The sequence below is a fragment of the Schistocerca piceifrons genome, chromosome 3 (assembly GCF_021461385.2).
Source record: "Schistocerca piceifrons isolate TAMUIC-IGC-003096 chromosome 3, iqSchPice1.1, whole genome shotgun sequence".
Taxonomy (NCBI): domain Eukaryota; kingdom Metazoa; phylum Arthropoda; class Insecta; order Orthoptera; family Acrididae; genus Schistocerca; species Schistocerca piceifrons.
In genome coordinates, this window is record NC_060140.1 from 842552754 (window position 1) to 842570493 (window position 17740).

Below are 17740 nucleotides of genomic sequence, written 5' to 3' on the forward strand. Positions count from 1 at the left end.
GGATAAGGAGGGATGCAGAATTTTGAAGCAGCTCACTCAATTTCTGAAGAAATTTGCAGAAACTGTGGGAAACCTTAGTGAGGTTAGTTATAATTTACTGTCTGTTTCTTCTTAATATGGGTACAATGTCTTAACAACCCAGTCCCCCTCCCCCACAGGCATGTAGTTTCACAGTCTCACATAAAGATTAAGACCACTTTCAGGTAAAGGTCCCCTCATGAAGTTTGAAACAGCAATTTTCATTCCATTCTAAACTGTTCTCAATAAACTGTAAAGTGCAACTGATGCTGTGAAACTAAATTACACATTCGGACCATTTGCTGACGATCCACACAACTACCGTATTTACTCGAATTTAAGCCGCACCTGAAAAATGAGACTCAAAATCAAGGAAAAAAAATTTTCCCGAATCTAAGCCGCATCTGAAATCTGAGACTCGAAATTCAAGGGGAGAGAAAAGCTTTAGGCCGCACTTCCAAATCGAAACAAACTTGGTCCATTGTAATATGAGACACAATTTAGGTTGAATGAATGACGATACAGCTGTAGTAGTTTGGTTCGAGTTGTAAGCTTAGCAGTTAAGCTTTACCAGGTAGCCGTTGTTATGCGCCAGGTGCTCCATCCGTATTTATACGGGTACCCTTCCTTTTTCACGTGTTTCGTCTGGTTTGAATTGATTGCTTATTTTTCTTTGATCTGACAAGTGCAGTTCTCTTTGTTATAGGTGTTTCCGTCACGCAAAGCTGAAAATGCATTACTGTACTGTGTCATGCATGGTTTGTCGCATTCTGAAAATGAGGGTTTACGGCCTGTCGCCGCTTGCTTTTGTGCACGCTACCGCCGCTTACAATTAAAAAAAAAAAAAAAAAAAAAAAAAAAAAAAAAAAAAAAAAGGAATCGTCTCATTAGCGAAACAATGGCATGAGACTGCTATTCGTTGCTACTTACACTGCTGCTTTCTTTGAGAATGATCAACAAGAATCAAATAATAAACTGCGTATGATAGAAGATGTTCTGAACGAGAATTTAGCGAAAATTTTTTCCGTTTGAAAATCTTTGCAGACGCCTCTTTAGTACATTACATTGTGCACAGAAATTAGAGTCATCTTAGATTTAAAATTCTAGTCAATTGCCGTGCTTCATTTCTGGCTGTATCACTATTAGGCATAAGAATAATACGAATATAAACATGACATGGTATGTATATTCTTCCGCGTCTGCTGTTGTCTCACTCTAGTTTCGTAGTTTATTAGGCGGACAAGATTTAAATGAGGTAGCAGCAAACACGAAAGAATACATGGCAAAATGTTTATATTCGTATTATTCTTATGGTGAAGAGAATACTGCATGTTGTTCACAATTCATAGAAGTTCCTATTAGCAACCATTTCTTCTCACAGTTAGGAAAAAATTCAGAAAGCAGGTTTGACCACATTGACAAATATCCCAAACAGTCTTGCCAGTCGGATTTTCGTAGTACATTGAAATGCTGCTACATTCGAAGAGGAACAATACGGAATTTGTATTTACTTCGTTGGATAATGTATGAAAATACAGTGGTCGAAACTCGGGGCGGAGAAAAAAAGGCTCGTCTTCCACCTTTTTATTATTTATTTACTGACGCAGAGGTTTTGGGGCCAGTATTTGTCTTTGTGCCTGCGAAGCATGCCTGCGTAGCGCTACATATATTCGATGACAGAAGTTAGTTGTGGCGGCACCTACCAACATTTTTCAGAACTTCCGCTCACTTTGCACTTGATTCTAAGCCGCAGGCGGTTTTTTGGATTACAAAAACTGGAAAAAAGTGCGGCTTAGATTCAAGTAAATACAGTATGACAGATACTGCTTAGCAATAGTGGTACTCTGACATCATATCATTGACCAATCAGTATGGAACAGCATTACTATGATTAAACCACATCTGCCAAAATCAATACAAGAAATTGGTCTGCTACATTCTACTGTAACACCATCACATTTTACCTACTTATGTCTGTGACTTGCCAGAATGCTTCTTCCATTGACATGCTGAAGGAACCTTTTGTAAACACCATGTATTAATTGCAGCTGCTTGTTAATGACCACTTCACGAACATTCACAAACCAAACAACCTATGGAAGTTCTTCAGGAAGACTTAATATGCACTGTGTTTGAGAAGTATCTCTACAGCTCACATCAGTCTTGGTAATTCAATGAGGATCAAATGTGTGTTAACAACTGTGCACTGTTATATGTTAATCTGATTTATAATGTCACAACACAGGTGCAATGATAAAGTCTGGGTTGTATTGCTACAAGGTAACAATAGTGTTATGACAGTTTACATAAAATAATTTTTTAATTTCACTTTCACTAATTCACACATTTTCAGTCTTGACATTCACCACTTCAACAGCACATAATGTAAAATTAAAATGTTAGCAACATAAAACTTAGAACAATTAAAAATTCTTTATACGAGACATTGTGACTAAGACAGTAATACTGATAACTTTTACATTCCATGTAAATAAACAAGACATATTTGTGATTAAATAAAAAGATCAAAATGCTTTAATCTCAATCACAATGACAATGATAAATATATATTATCTTCAGCCTTGTGTGAAACATTTCTGAAAATGCATTACAAGAAATTTTTGTGTTTCTGACCTCAGATTAGCTCAGCCTGTCTTTAGCAAACTGGCATGTCACCCAACCGCTGTGTGTAACTACAACTGTTTTCACAGTAAGGCTCCACTATTGATCTGGTGACTGTCAAGTGAAACAAACATTTGAACACAGTAACATCTAGCTTCCTTAATTAGGAACCTATTCAAATATAATTGAATTAAATAAAAATTAAATAGACGAAACATTTTTAAAGTCTTTTTTGCATCAGTCACAACTGCTGCACAACACGAGACAGAATGCTTTTTAAAAAACTGTTCTACAGTATTATTTATTTTTTGTCAGGTTTGTGCTATTATGTTTCTTAAATTTCAGTGTTCCAAAATATTGTTCAGTAGGAGGTTTTCAGATTCTGTAATAAAATATAATACAAAAGTATAGTTGTGGAAGGCATTGCACACATGCCTCTGGAATGATGTTGGCAACACAATGTCACGAACCCGTGAAAACTTATGTGTTCTCAACTTTGTCTTTAAAACACACAGAGTTTGGTAAACTGACTGGATCCCACAAATGGAGGAAATGCTGAATATTTGTAGTCAAGAATTTCCCCTCCACCATTCAAAAACTATATACAATTACATAATCAGTGAAGGAGAACAACTACAGTACTCTGTCTTAAATTAAAGAAGACAGAATGAGAAGGGCAGTAAAACAGCATTAAAAACAATACGTAGACAGGAATTAAAAATCACTATCATCATCGTCGTCGTCGTCGTCATTGTAACTGTACTTTACAGGTTTTCTTGCGCGACCTGTTGTCACTTTAGGAGCTTGTACTTCCACTTCTGGTTCAAAATCATCATCTGAGTCCTTCTGTTTTGATTTCTGTAACACAGAAAATAAATGAACAACAGACCTATTAGCTTGTTACATTCAAAAATCCACTTACAGGGGAAATAAATTTATTTTTTATATTCTAAGTGAGGAAATAACATTTTTGGCACAATACCGCCAATGCCCTTCACGACAATGGCCTGCAATTTTGGCCTATCACGGAAGTATGTCACAGACACCATACTGATGAAATGAGACTGGTTAAGGGTGGAGAAGAGAAAGGAGAGGTGGGAAGTGACAACAGGTTATAGAAGAAGTAGGAATAGGACTTTCTCAGACAGTGTTGTTGTAAATGTGGAAAACAGATCTGATCTGTTGTCACAGTTAGAAATCGATGAGCCACAAGTGGATGTAGGAGTACCGTATTTACTCGAATCTAAGCAGCACCTGAAAAATGAGACTTGAAATCAGGGGAAAAAAAATTTCCCGAATCTAAGCCGCATCTGAAATTTGAGACTCGAAATTCAAGGGCAGAGAGATGTTTTAGGCCGCACTGCCAAATCGAAACAAAGTTGGTCTATTGTAATATGAGAAACGATTTAGGTAGAATAAATGACGATACAGCTACAGTAGGTTCGAGTCGTACGCTTAGCAGTTAAGCTTTACCAGGTAGCCATTGCTATGCGTCAAGCGTGCTTCGTCTGGTTTGAATCGGTTGCTTATTTTTCTTTGATCTGATAAGTGCCGTTCTCTTTGTTATAGGTGTTTACGTCAATCAAGGCTGAAATGCATTATTGTACTGTGTCACGCATTGTTTGTCACATTCCGATAATAAGTGTTTATGACTTGTCACCGCTCGCGGCATGGCTTGCTTTTGTGTGCGCTACCGCCGCTTACAATTAAAAAAAAAAAAAAAAAAAAAAAAAAACCAGAGGAATTGTCTCATTAGCGAAACAATGGTAAAAGACTGCTATTTGTTGTTACTTACACTGCTGCTTTCTTTGATAATGATCAACAAGAACCAAATAATAGACTGCGTATGATAGATGTTCTGAACGAGAGTTTAGCTAAAACTTTTCTCCGTTTGAAAATCTTTGCAGATGCCTCTTATGTACATTACATTCTGCACAGAAATTAGAGTCATCTTCGATTTAAAAATCTAGTCAATTGCCGTGCTTAATTTCTGATTGTATCACTATTAGGCATAAGAATAATACGAAGATAAACATGACATGATACGTATATTCTTCCGCATTTGCTGCTGTCTCACATTAGTTTCGTAGGTTATTAGGCAGGCAGGATTTAAATGAAATAGCAGCAAACACGAGAGAATACATGGAAAAATGTTTATATTCGTATTATTCTTATGTTGAAGACAATACTGCATGTGATTCGCAATTCATAAAAGTTCCTGTTAGCAACCATCTCTTCTCGCAGGTAGGAAAAAATTCAGAATGTAGAGTTGGCCATATTGACAAACAACCCAAATAGTCTTGCCAGTCGGATTTTTGTAGTACATTGAAATGCTGCTACATTCAAAGATGAACAACACGGAATTTGTGTTTACTTCATTGGATAATGTATGAAAATACAGTGGTCGAAACTCGGGGCGGAGAAAAAAGCTCGTCTTACACCTTCTGTTTTTTTCTTTTCAATTTATTTACTGACGCAGAGGTTTTGCCGCCAGTATTTATCTTTGTGCCTGCAAAGCATGCCTGTGTAGTGCTACATATATTCGACGGCAGAAGTTAGTTGTGGCGGCACCTAACAACATTTCTCAGAACTTCCGCTTACTTTGCACTCGATTCTAAGCCGCAGGCGGTTTTTTGGATTACAAAAACCGGAAAAAAAGTGCGACTTAGATTCAAGTAAATACGGTAGACAGGACACAACAAACTTTCAAAAAAAATGTTTGAAAAGTAAGAAGTCAGAAAAAGTGGAGAAGAAGAAATTTTTGTTATTAGGTAGTTCACATGGTAGAGGTGATGGCCAACTGTTGTAGGATGAACTAGGGTCAGGTAACCACATCACAAGTTTTTTTTTTTTTTTTTTTTTTTTTTTTTTTTTTTTTTTTTTTTTTTAAACCTAGAGCAAGTCTGGGTCAGGTGATTGAGGATGTAGGTTCACTTTGCCAAGACTTCACAAAGGAAGATAAAAGGTAATAGTGGGTGGGGGCAGGCATCAACACAGACAGGAACCCTAATTATTCAATTTAGAGTGACCTGGTAAAGATAGCTTCAGCAATGAGACATACTGGTGTTGAGCTTGTGTATATCATGAAGAACCATGACCGGCCTCATTTAAACTCATCTGTTAGGAGGGTTAATTTACAGGTGAAAAAGCTACTTCGATCAGGTATGGGATCTCATATCGGTGTGGTTCTTGTTGATTATCAGTAGATGGGACTATACTAGACATGGCTTTCACCTCAACAGGGAAGGGAAGGGAAGGGGGAAGGGAAGGGAAAACTGTGTGGGCTATTAGCAAATAACTTAAGTGGGCCATTATCAGGGCCACTATCATAAGTGGTAAAGTACCGGTTGTTACAGGTGACAATAGTAATTTTTTTGGGGTTGGGAGGGCAGAAACAAAAGATGTTCAGAGACAGGCTGAATATGACATTCACATTGATAAAACAGTCAGAAAGCAAATTTTAATGTACACTATTAATGCAGACAGCCTCTGTTTGAATCTAACAACACTCAAAAATTGACAGGACAGTTATGTTCATCCAGTTGTGATTCAGCCAGTGTACAAAATCAGTTATCATTATTGCAGCATAATATCTAAGGACTAAAGAGTAAGCTTAATGACTTGCTTAGAATCCATTTGATATAATCAGTCTCTCTGAACATCATGTGGCCACTGGTAAAATAGTGCTAAATGTTACAGGATTCAAGTTAGCTTCTTACTTCTGTAGAGAAAATACAGAGAAAGGAGAAGTTGTGACATTTGTCAGAAACTGTTTTGATTTAAAGAATACTGATGTTAGTAAATTTCGCTCACAACAGCACTTAGAGGCTTGTGCATCAGAAGTATTTCATAATAAGTCCTTTAAAATAGTAAGTATAAACAAAGATTCCATGACTTACCAAACAGGAAAGTGCTGGTAGATAGGCACAATAAAAAAAAAAAAAAAAAAAAAAAAAAAAAAAAAAAAAAACACACACAAACATACACACAAAATTTCAAGCTTTCGCAACCAATGGTTGCTTCGTCAGGAAAGAGGGAAGGAGAGGGAAAGATGAAAGGATGTGGGTTTTAAGGGAGAGGGTAAGAAGTCATTCCAATCGCGGGAGCGGAAAGACTTACCTTAGGGGGGAAAAAAGGACTGGTACACACACACACACACACACACACACACACACACACACACACACACACACACACATATATACAGACACAAGCAGACATATTTAAAGGTGAAGAAGTTGGGTAGAAATGTCAGTCGAGGCAGAAGTGCAGAGGCAAAGATGTTGTTGAATGACAGGTGAGGTATAAGTGGCAGCAACTTGAAATTAGCGGAGATTGAGGCCTGGTGGATAACGGGAAGAGAGGATATATTGAAGGGCAAGTTCCCATCTCCGGAGTTTGGATAGGAAGTATCCAGATAACCCGGACGGTGTAACACTGTGCCAAGATGTGCTGGCCGTGCACCAAGGCATGTTTAGCCACAGGGTGATCCTCATTACCAACAACAAACACTGTCTGCCTGTGTCCATTCATGCGAATGGACAGTTTGTTGCTGGTCATTACCTACTTCCTAATATTCACAAACCCAAACATCCCGGCCGCCCCATTGTAGCTGGTTACCAAGCCCCCACAGAACGTATCTCTGCCTACGTAGATCAACACCTTCAACCCATTACATGCAGTCTCCCATCCTTCATCGAAGACACCAACCACTTTCTCGAATGCCTGGAATCCTTACCCAGTCTGTTACCCCCGGAAACCATTGATGCCACTTCCCTATACACAAATATCCCGCACGTCCAGGGCCTCGCTGCAATGGAGCACTTCCTTTCATGCCGATCACCTGCCACCCTACCTAAAACCTCTTTCCTCATCACCTTAGCCAGCTTCATCCTGACTCACAACTTCTTCACTTTTGAAGGCCAGACATACCAACAATTAAAGGGAACAGCCATGGGTACCAGGATGGCCCCCTCGTATGCCAACCTATTTATGGGTTGCTTAGAGAAAGCCTTCTTGGTTACCCAGGCCTGCCAACCCAAAGTTTGGTACAGATTTATTGATGATATCTTCATGATCTGGACTCACAGTGAAGAACAACTCCAGAATTTCCTCTCCAACCTCAACTCCTTTGGTTCCATCAGATTCACCTGGTCCTACTCCAAATCCCATGCCACTTTCCTTGACGTTGGCCTCCACCTGTCCAATAGCCAGCTTCACACGTCCGTCCACATCAAACCCACCAACAAGCAACAGTACCTCCATTATGACAGCTGCCAGCCATTCCACATCAAACGGTACCTTCCCTACAGCCTAGGTCTTCATGGCAAACGAATCTGCTCCAGTCCTGAATCCCTGAACCATTACACCAACAACCTGAAAACAGCTTTCGCAACCCGCAACTACCCTCCCGACCTGGTACAGAAGCAAATAACCAGAGCCACTTCCTCATCCCCTCAAACCCAGAACCTCTCACAGAAGAACCCCAAACGTGCCCCACGTGTGACAGGATACTTCCCGGGACTGGATCAGACTCTGAATGTGGCTCTCCAGCAGGGATACGACTTCCTCAAATCCTGCCCCGAAATGAGATCCATCCTTCATGAAATCCTCCCCACTCCACCAAGAGTGTCATTCTGCCGTCCACCTAACCTTCGTAACCTGTTAGTTCATCCCTATGAAATCCCCAAACCACCTTCCCTACCCTCTGGCTCCTACCCTTGTAACCGCCCCCGGTGTAAAACCTGTCCCATGCACCTTTCCACCACCACCTACTCCAGTCCGGTAACCCAGAAGGTGTACACGATCAAAGGCAGAGCCACGTGTGAAAGCACCCACGTGATTTACCAACTGACCTGCCTACACTGTGACGCTTTCTATGTGGGAATGACCAGCAACAAACTGTCCATTCGCATGAATGGACACAGGCAGACAGTGTTTGTTGTTTGTTGGTAATGAGGATCACCCTGTGGCTAAACATGCCTTGGTGCACGGCCAGCGCATCTTGGCACAGCGTCACACCGTCTGGGTTATCTGGATACTTCCTATCCAAACTCAGGATGTGGGAACTTGCCCTTCAATAGATCCTCTCTTCCCGTTATCCACCAGGCCTCAGTCTCCGCTAATTTCAAGTTGCTGCCACTCATACCTTACCAGTCATTCAACAACATCTTTGCCTCTGCACTTCCGCCTCGACTGACATCTCTGCCCAAATTCTTTGCCTTTAAATATGTCTGCTTGTGTCTGTGTCTTGTGTGTGTGCGCGCGAATGTATACCTGTCCTTTTTTCCCCCTAAGGTAAGTCTTTCCGCTCCTGGGATTGGAATGACTCCTTACCCTCTCCCTTAAAATCCACATCCTTTCATCTTTCCCTCTCCTTCCCTCTTTCCTGATGAAGCAACCGTTGGTTGCGAAAGCTTGAAATTTTGTGTGTGTGTTTTTTTTATTGTGCCTATCTACCAGCACTTTCCCGTTTGGTAAGTCATGGAATCTTTGTTTTTAATATATTTTTCCCATGTGGAAGGTTTCTTTTTATATAAACAAAGATGATGTGACTTACCAAACGAAAGCGCTGGCAGGTTGATAGACACACAAAATTCAAGCTTTCGTAACCAACGGTTGCTTCATCAGGAAAGAAGGAAGGAAAGGGAAAGACGAACGTACATACACAGACACAAATGTATGTGTGTGTGTGTGTGTGTGTGTGTGTGTGTGTGTGTGTGTGTGTGTGTGTGTGTGTGTGTGCGCGCGCGCGCGCGCGCGCGCGCGCGCACGCGCGTGTATACCTGTCCTTTTTTCCCCCTAAGGTAAATCTTTCCGCTCCTGGGATCGGAATGACTCCTTACCCTCTCCCTTAAAACCCACATCCTTTCGTCTTTCCCTCTCCTTCCTTCTTTCCTGATGAAGCAACTGTTGGTTGCGAAAGCTTGAATTTTGTGTGTATCAACCTGCCAGCACTTTCGTTTGGTAAGTCACATCATCTTTGTTTTTAGATATATTTTTCCCACGTGGAATGTTTCCCTCTAATATATATATATATATATATGAGAGAGAGTGTATTCAGTGGTATACAAACCTACACCCTTTGCCAAAGCAGTTTGCCGCTTTAGCAACTTTGCTACTTCAACTCGCATGCTGTAGGAGCTTTATTTTATGTAATTCCGTTCGAGAGAGATACTGGCTGACTTCGTTGACAAACGATGCGGGCATAAGCCAAAAATGAATTAAATTTTGGAAGGTTTCCTTAATCAGACTTCACAAAATTCCTTTGCATCATAACAAGTTTTAAACACGTTTCGATAATTAATAAGTAAACCATATGTGGAAAAAGAGTACACGAAGTCACTAGTAATTTTAGGTAACGCTCATGTAATATACGTAAGAAGAGCTGATGTCTTGATATTTAATGATATTTAAACTCTTAATTGCATAAAAACAACAGGTACTTTGAGATTTTTTAATGTTGTAATCATTTACAGTAACAACCAAACCTAACCATATTTCTAATAAAAGGAAAGTACCGTATTTACTCGAATCTAAGCCGCACCTGAAAAATGAGACTCGAAATCAAGGGAAAAAATTTTACCCGAATCTAAGCCGCGCCTGAAATTTGAGACTCGAAATTCAAGGGGAGAGGAAAGTTTTAGGCCGCACCACCAAATCCAAACAAAGTTGGTCCATTGTAATATGAGACAAAATTTAGGTGGAATGAATGCCGATACAGCTACAGTAGGTTCGAGTCGTAAGCTTAGCAATTAAGCTTTACTAGGTAGCCATTGCTATGCGCCACGCGCTCCGTCCGTATTTATACGGGTACCTTTCCTTTTTCACGTGCTTCGTCTGGTTTGAATTGATTGCCTATTTTGCTTTGATCTGGTAAGTGGCGATCTCTTTGTTATAGGTGTTTACGTCACTCTAAGCTGAAAATGCATTACTGTACTGTGTCATGAATTGTTTGTCACATTCTGATAATGAGTGTTTACGGCCCGTCCCTGCTCGAGGCATGGCTTGCTTTTGTGCGCGCTCCCGGCGCTTACAATAAAAAAAAGAGAGAGGAATCGTCTCATTAGCAAAACAATGGCAAGAGACTGCTATTTGTTGTTACTTACACTGCTGCTTTCTTTGATAATGATCAACAAGAACCAAATAATAGACTGCTTATGATAGAAGACGTTCTGAAGGAGAATTTAGCGAAAATTTGTCTCAGTTTGAAAATATTTACAGGCGCCTCTTTAGTACATTACATTCTGCACAGAAATTAAGAGTCATCTTAGACTTAAAAATCTAGTCAATTGCTGCTTCATTTCTGACTGTATCACTATTAGGCATAAGAATATAAACATGACATGATATGTATATTCTTCCGCGTTTGCTGCTGTCTCACCCTAGTTTCGTAGTTTATTAGGCAGACAGGATTTAAATGAGATAGCAGCAAACACAAAAGAATACGTGGCAAAATGTTTATATTTGTATTATTCTTATGACGAAGAGAATACTGCATATGATTCACAATTCATAAAAGTTCCTATTTGCAACCATCTCTTCTCACAGGTAGGAAAAAATTCAGAACGTAGAGTTGGTCATATTGACAAATATCCCAAACAGTCTTGCCAGTCAGATTTTCGTAGTACACTGAAATGCTGCTACATTCGAAGATGAACAATACGGAATTTGTATTTGCTTCGTTGGATAATGTATAAATTGCAGTGGTCGAAACTCGGGGCGGAGAAGAAATGTCGTCTTCCACCTTTTTTTTTTTTTAAATTTATTTACTGACGCGGAGGTTTTGGCGCCAGTATTTATCTTTGTGCCTGCAAAGCATGCCTGTGCAGCGCTACATATATTCGACGGCAGAAGTTAGTTGTGGCGGCACCTACCAACATTTTTCAGAACTTCCGCTTACTTTGCACTCGATTCTAAGCCGCAGGCGGTTTTTTGGATTACAAAAACCGGAAAAAAGGTGTGGCTTAGATTCGAGTAAATACGGTAGTCTATTATGAACTCGCTTTCCAACTGGACATGTCCTGTTGTGATTCTTTAGCAACACAATCACTAAATCCAAAGCTAGAACTGCTCAATATGTTTAAAATAACAAATTATAGGTGTAAATAAACCATAGCTAACCAACTGACAGGGCTACACCGAAATCCAAAACCTCTCGGTACAGTTGCTGAAAAATCTGCTGGAGGACCGTTCGGTAATAGGTCTCAGAAGCTTACTGAATAGGAAATTCGGATATAGAACCAAAAATGGTTACAGTACCAAGACTAACCTACTGCGCCGATCAGTATGAACGATATAGAATAGTGCCCCAGCTTACCAATACCAAAGCCCTCAAAAAATGCCAAAGCTATTTGCATCAAGGCAACAACCACCAAACATCAGCTTCAAGAACTTGTCATGTGGTACTTATGCCAGACTCATCTCACCAAACAAATCATGTGGCTCAAGCTACAGATGAACAATGTACATAGAGAGAACAGTGGAAAAGGAAGGAAGATTCCCTGAAATGTAACATGCATATATGCTTGATTATTATTGAAAACTGAGAAACAGCACCTTCTAATCAAAAAAGCATGGTGTCGGCTTTTATCATGAAGGCCCATAACATTTCTAACAAGAACATCCTTAAGTTGGTACATGGCAAGTCAGAAAGGAATAAATGACCATTAGAAGAAATACTCCTAAGCAATGTGTGATTGCTATATATAACTGAACATGTGAAAGAATATGTGGGTCCAGAGCTGCTCTTTACAGTTACCATATGGCCCATAGTCAATGACTTCCTGAGGTGGAAGAAGCCATCATTATAATCAGTATGTGATACGCAAGTGACGACTGTCTTTTAGAAGTAATGCCACTATATGAGGTCTGTTCAAAAATTTCCAAAACATTCGTAATTTCATGCCGATGGGTGTTGGTGCGAAATGCAGTTGGCATCACTGCACAGACCTGTATTTAATGTGTAACTGCTGGAAATTTCCTTTTTGTATGGCTGTTAGTTATTGTTTAGTGCTGTACTGAGTAGAATGTTGTGTCACACAGTTTACGAATTTCGAGATGGCAGAGTTAGAGGAACAACGCTCTGCATTAACTTTTATGTGAAACTCAAGAAAACCTTTACAGGGACACGTCAAATGGTGCAAGTAGCCTACGGTGACGAGTGCTTAAGCTATAATCAGTGTTATGAATGGTTCACAGGTTTTAAAAATGGCTGGACGGAAGTTAAGGTGCGTCTTGTTCAGGACACCCTTTGATGTCTACAGACAATGCTCATGTCAGGAATGTCAATGAAACTGTGCATGCCAATTGAAGTCTGACTGCCCGAGATATTGCAGAAGAAGAGTAACATTTCAGTTGGATCATAACATGAAATCCTGTCTTCCTGGAATGCATCGTGTTCCTGTCAAGTTCATCCTACGGCTCGTGAGTCAAGACCAGAAAGACCTTTGCCTTGCAATCTGTGAAGAGCTTTTCGATCGCACAAATGAGAACTGGATGTACCTTAAGAGAATCATAACTGGTGACGAGACATGGGTCTATGGTTATGATGACGAGACCAAGACTCAACCGTCACAATGGGTTGGGAAAGATTCTCCAAGACCGAAATTGAAGGATTAGTTCATTATGAGTTTGTGCCACAGGAAGAAATTGTTAATCGATAGTATTATTGGGGTTCCAATGCCTACAAGAAAATGTGAGAAGGAAACGGCCTGAAATGTGGTGAGACAATTCATGGCTCTTGCATCACGACAACGTATCTGCACATTCATCGCTTTTGGTGCGTGACTGCTGCACAAAAATGAAACCACTGTGCTATCTCATCCTAAGTACTCTCCAGACCTGGCACCAGCGGACTTTATTTTATTTCCAAAGTTGAAAACCCTGTTGAAAGGACGAAGATTTGCAAGAATAGATGAGATAAATGAAAATTTGCAGAGGGTACTCTGTGGGATACAGCAAAAATTTTGCGTACAAAGTTCCAGAAGTTTTTCAACAGACATCATATACAACACAAGTAATCAGAACTAGGACAATGAACACTGCAACAAGTAAATCTCCCACCCTTTAACATACATGCACAACTTGGAATGAACTGAATAACATACCTTCTTCTTTGGCTCAAACATATCCTCTGAATCAGACCCTGAAAGGCTCTTCTTTTTCTTCTTGGCTGGTCGAGGTTGCTTTGGAGCTTTTTGTGTTGTATCTTTCTTTTTAGCTGGACCTTTGAGTCATATAAAATGGTAACTGTTAGCAACATTATCGAGTACAGACCTGACTTTCTTGTTCCTACAAGAGAACTGTAGAACTCTTACCTTTCTTCTTCTTCTTCTTGTCATCATCTGAATGTGATAATTCCATCTGCTCTGCAGAAGGCTTATCAGTCGAGCCTGACTGCATAAGTGAGTCAAACATGTCATCTGAAGTTCTCTGCTCTGAAAAATAAGATAAAGGATTCTGAGAACGGCATACAGGCTACTATGATGACAAAAATGTAGGTAACTCCAACTTGCCACAAACAGCAGTAATTTATATAATTGTAATACATGCAGATTAGTGAAATAACTTACATAAACCTGAAGTTAACAGAAAATTATAACACAAAGTACCCTTAAGTTATGTTCAGTATTTGTTGCGTTCAATATTCAGGATGCAACTGAGACGATCATGTTCCACAGACTTCTCACACAGCTTTCCCTCTTCCAAGCTCCACATAAGTTCTCCTACAAGCTACATGAATCTAAAGCTCTGAGCAGAACTGAAGCCAAGACTCGCAATCCATTTAGTGGCAAGACAGACAGATAATGTGGTCTATCTCCCTCCCTTACTCCCACACCACAAACATCAACCATTTCTCTCCCAGAAACTGTCTATTTTGGAGTGTATTTGTTTTGGTGATTACGTTTGTGCTTCTGATGGTCACCTGAGAATTTTACACTGCAACATCTTAGTTCTCTTGTAGATCATTCTCTCACATGTAAATTCATTTGTGCGAGTTTCTACCCACTACAAATTATAAAAAGTCATTATTACAATAATATTGTAAAAAGCACACACTGCCAATAAGCCATATAAGGCCTGGTGTTCGGTCAATCAGAGAGAATTGTTGACTCGGGGTGAATGGTAGTTGCAAGACTTTGTTATGAGGAGTTGCAGTCTGTTATTAGTCTGGAACATTTTATGAATAACTAAAGAAAATTTCTACCACCGTTTTAAACATATACTTAATGGGTATCAATCACCAAGAACTTGTTTCGAAGACGAAAAATACAAAATAGGATTAAATAGCCAAGAAACTATTTTCAAAGTTTTTGAGAGGCTCTTAAACTGCCCGGTTCCAATAGTTAAATTTGAAGATTTTCGACGAACAAAGCTACAAAACTTCACTGTGCATTACATATGAAGGTAGTGCTTTGTGGCAATTTCAATACTGAATTTCAAAAGACAACAGTACCAGAGATGCTTTTATAAATATAACCAACACATTCAGTAGCATCCCCACAATACACTGTGCAACAAGATTAACAGAACATACATACGCCATCATTAACCAAATATTCACCTAAGGTACAAGTCACAAATTCATAAGTAGAGTACTGAACATGGGCTATAGTTAGAATGAGGCAAGGCTGCCGTGTGCTGTGTACATAAATGCCAACAGGTAGATAACATCAGAATTTTTATTTTCTTACTGTCTAAGGAAAATTGGGAAAGCATCTGCATTCAGAGCACTGTCGATGGCATGTACATGAGTTTTCAGAATATCTATCTATATTATTTTAATGTGGCTTCCAAAAGAAAAACAGTAAAACTGAACAACAATAAGCAATGGGTGAATGAAGGCATAAAAATTTCCAGTGAGAGGCATATTTCTGTAGTATTGTTGTAAGAAATACAGTTACACAAGAATTTTCAGGTTATACTGAATCCTACAAAAGAATCTATGCTAGAGCAGTCAGAGGGTCAAAAATTATGTGGAATTAAAAAAAAAAAAAAAAAGTCATTAACATTAGAGGGCTCAAAAGTCAGACTCTAAATCAGTCATGACAAAATTCAATGAACACTTCACTTCACTTCACTAGCTGAAGACTTCATTCAAATAAATTGTAAAGGACTGATCCCATACACCCCAGCAAATTGGTAATCTAGGATGCCCCCATATACACACTGATCAAAAGTATTCGGACACCTGGCTGAAAATGACTTGCAGGTTCATGGTGCCCTCCATCAGTAATGCTGGAATTCAATATGGTGTTGGCACACCCTTAACCTTGATGACAGCATTCACTCTCGCACGCATATGTTCAATCATGTGCTGGAGGGTTTCCTGGGGAATGGAAGCCCATTCTTCACAGAGTGCTGCACGAGAGGAGCGGTATCGATGTCGGTCAGTGAGGTCTGGCACAAAGTTGGTATTTCAGAACATCCCAAAGGCGTTCTATAGGATTCAGGTCACGGCTATGTGCAGGCCAGTCCATTACAGGGCTGTTATTGTCGTGTAACCACTCCACCACAGGCCGTGAACTATGAACAGGTGCTCGATCATGCTGAAAGATGCAGTCACCATTGCCGAATTGCTCTACAACAGTGGGAAGCAATAAGGTTCTCAAAACAACAATGTAGGCCTGTCCCTCCATAAAAAACATGACCACACCATAACACCACCACCTCTGAATTTTACTGATGGCACTACACACGCTGGAAGATGACGTTTATTGGGCATTCGCCACACCCACACACCCTGCCATCGGATCACCACATTGTGTACCGTAATTTGTCACTCCACACAACGTTTTTCCACTGTTCAATTGTCCGATGTGCATGTTCCTTACACCAAGCGAGGTGTCATTTGGCATTTACCAGTGCAATGTGTGGCATATCAGCAGCTGCTTGACCATGAAATCCAAATTTTCTCACCTCTTGCCTAACTGTCATAGTACTTGCAACAGATCCTGATGCAGTTTGGAATTCCTGTGCGATGGTCTGGATAGATGTCTGCTTATTACACATTACGACCCTCTTCAACTGTTGGCGAGATTGGGCTGTGCGCTTTTGTTCTGTATGTGTCCCTTTATGTTTCCACTTCACCATCACATCAGAAGCAGTGGACCTAGGGATGTTTAAGAGCATGGAAATCTCGCATACAGACGTATGACACAAGTGACACCCAATCACCTGACCACGTTCGAAGTTCATGAGTTCTGTGTAGCACCCCATTCTGCTCTCTCACCATGTCTAATGACCACTGGGGTTGCTAAGATGGAGTACCTGGCAGTAGGTGGCAGCACAATGAACCTAATATTAAAAATGTATGTTTTTGGGGGGTGTTTGGATACTTTAGATCACATAGTGTATGTTTATGAAATAAATCCCAATGAAATTATACGTAAAATTAAATAATTAAGGAATAAAATGTCATGTGGCCTTGGTGAAGTACCTGATTTCATATTAAAAGCATGTGTTCACCACATAGCAAAGCTACTGGCAAAAATTTTCAAACTCGCTCTAGAAACTGCTGTGTTTCCGGATATTTTCAAAATAGCAAAAGTTTCACCATTGTTTTAACACAGCAAACTACCGACCTGTGTCACAGTTAAATTCCTTCTCTAAAATTCTGTAAAAACTTTATGACAGCCTTTTAAGTTTCATAACTAAATATTCTTCTCTTACTGTACAACATGGTTTTCGAAAGTCTAAATCTGCACTGACAGTGATTTTCGTAGATTGTGCTTTAAAATCTCTTGATCAACATAAATTAGTTGCATGTATTTTTCTACACCTGCCGAAAAGGTTTCAACATCCTGGACCATGCCTATCCGCTTGAAAAATTAGAAAGACGAGAAGTATGAGGTATAGCAGACAGCTGGTTGTGTTTGTACCTGAAAAACTGCAGGCGGAAGGTATCACTTCAGTATGAATTAAACACTAAGAATAAAACAAGAAGCAACTCCTTCCTTTCTAGTCAATTACCAATAATATATGATGTACTGCAGGGCTCAATCTTAGGTCCACCACTCTTCATGATTTATGTGGACAACTCTGTTGAATACATAAATCCACAAAAAACTATCCCCAGCACAGGATAAAGTCAAGAAAA

General features: G+C 39.8%; 1 protein-coding gene across 1 annotated transcript in view; it reads right to left on the reverse strand.

Annotated features, from left to right (window-relative positions):
• Window positions 1-2310: 2310 nt before the first annotated feature.
• Window positions 2311-17740, reverse strand: part of LOC124789783 (DNA topoisomerase 2-alpha-like) — a 195246-nt gene continuing 179816 nt past the window's right edge. The window contains 3 exon segments of the mRNA XM_047257251.1: window positions 2311-3498; window positions 13749-13867; window positions 13959-14078. Of these exon segments, the coding sequence (XP_047113207.1) occupies window positions 3355-3498; window positions 13749-13867; window positions 13959-14078 (383 nt within the window). The 3' untranslated portion in view covers window positions 2311-3354.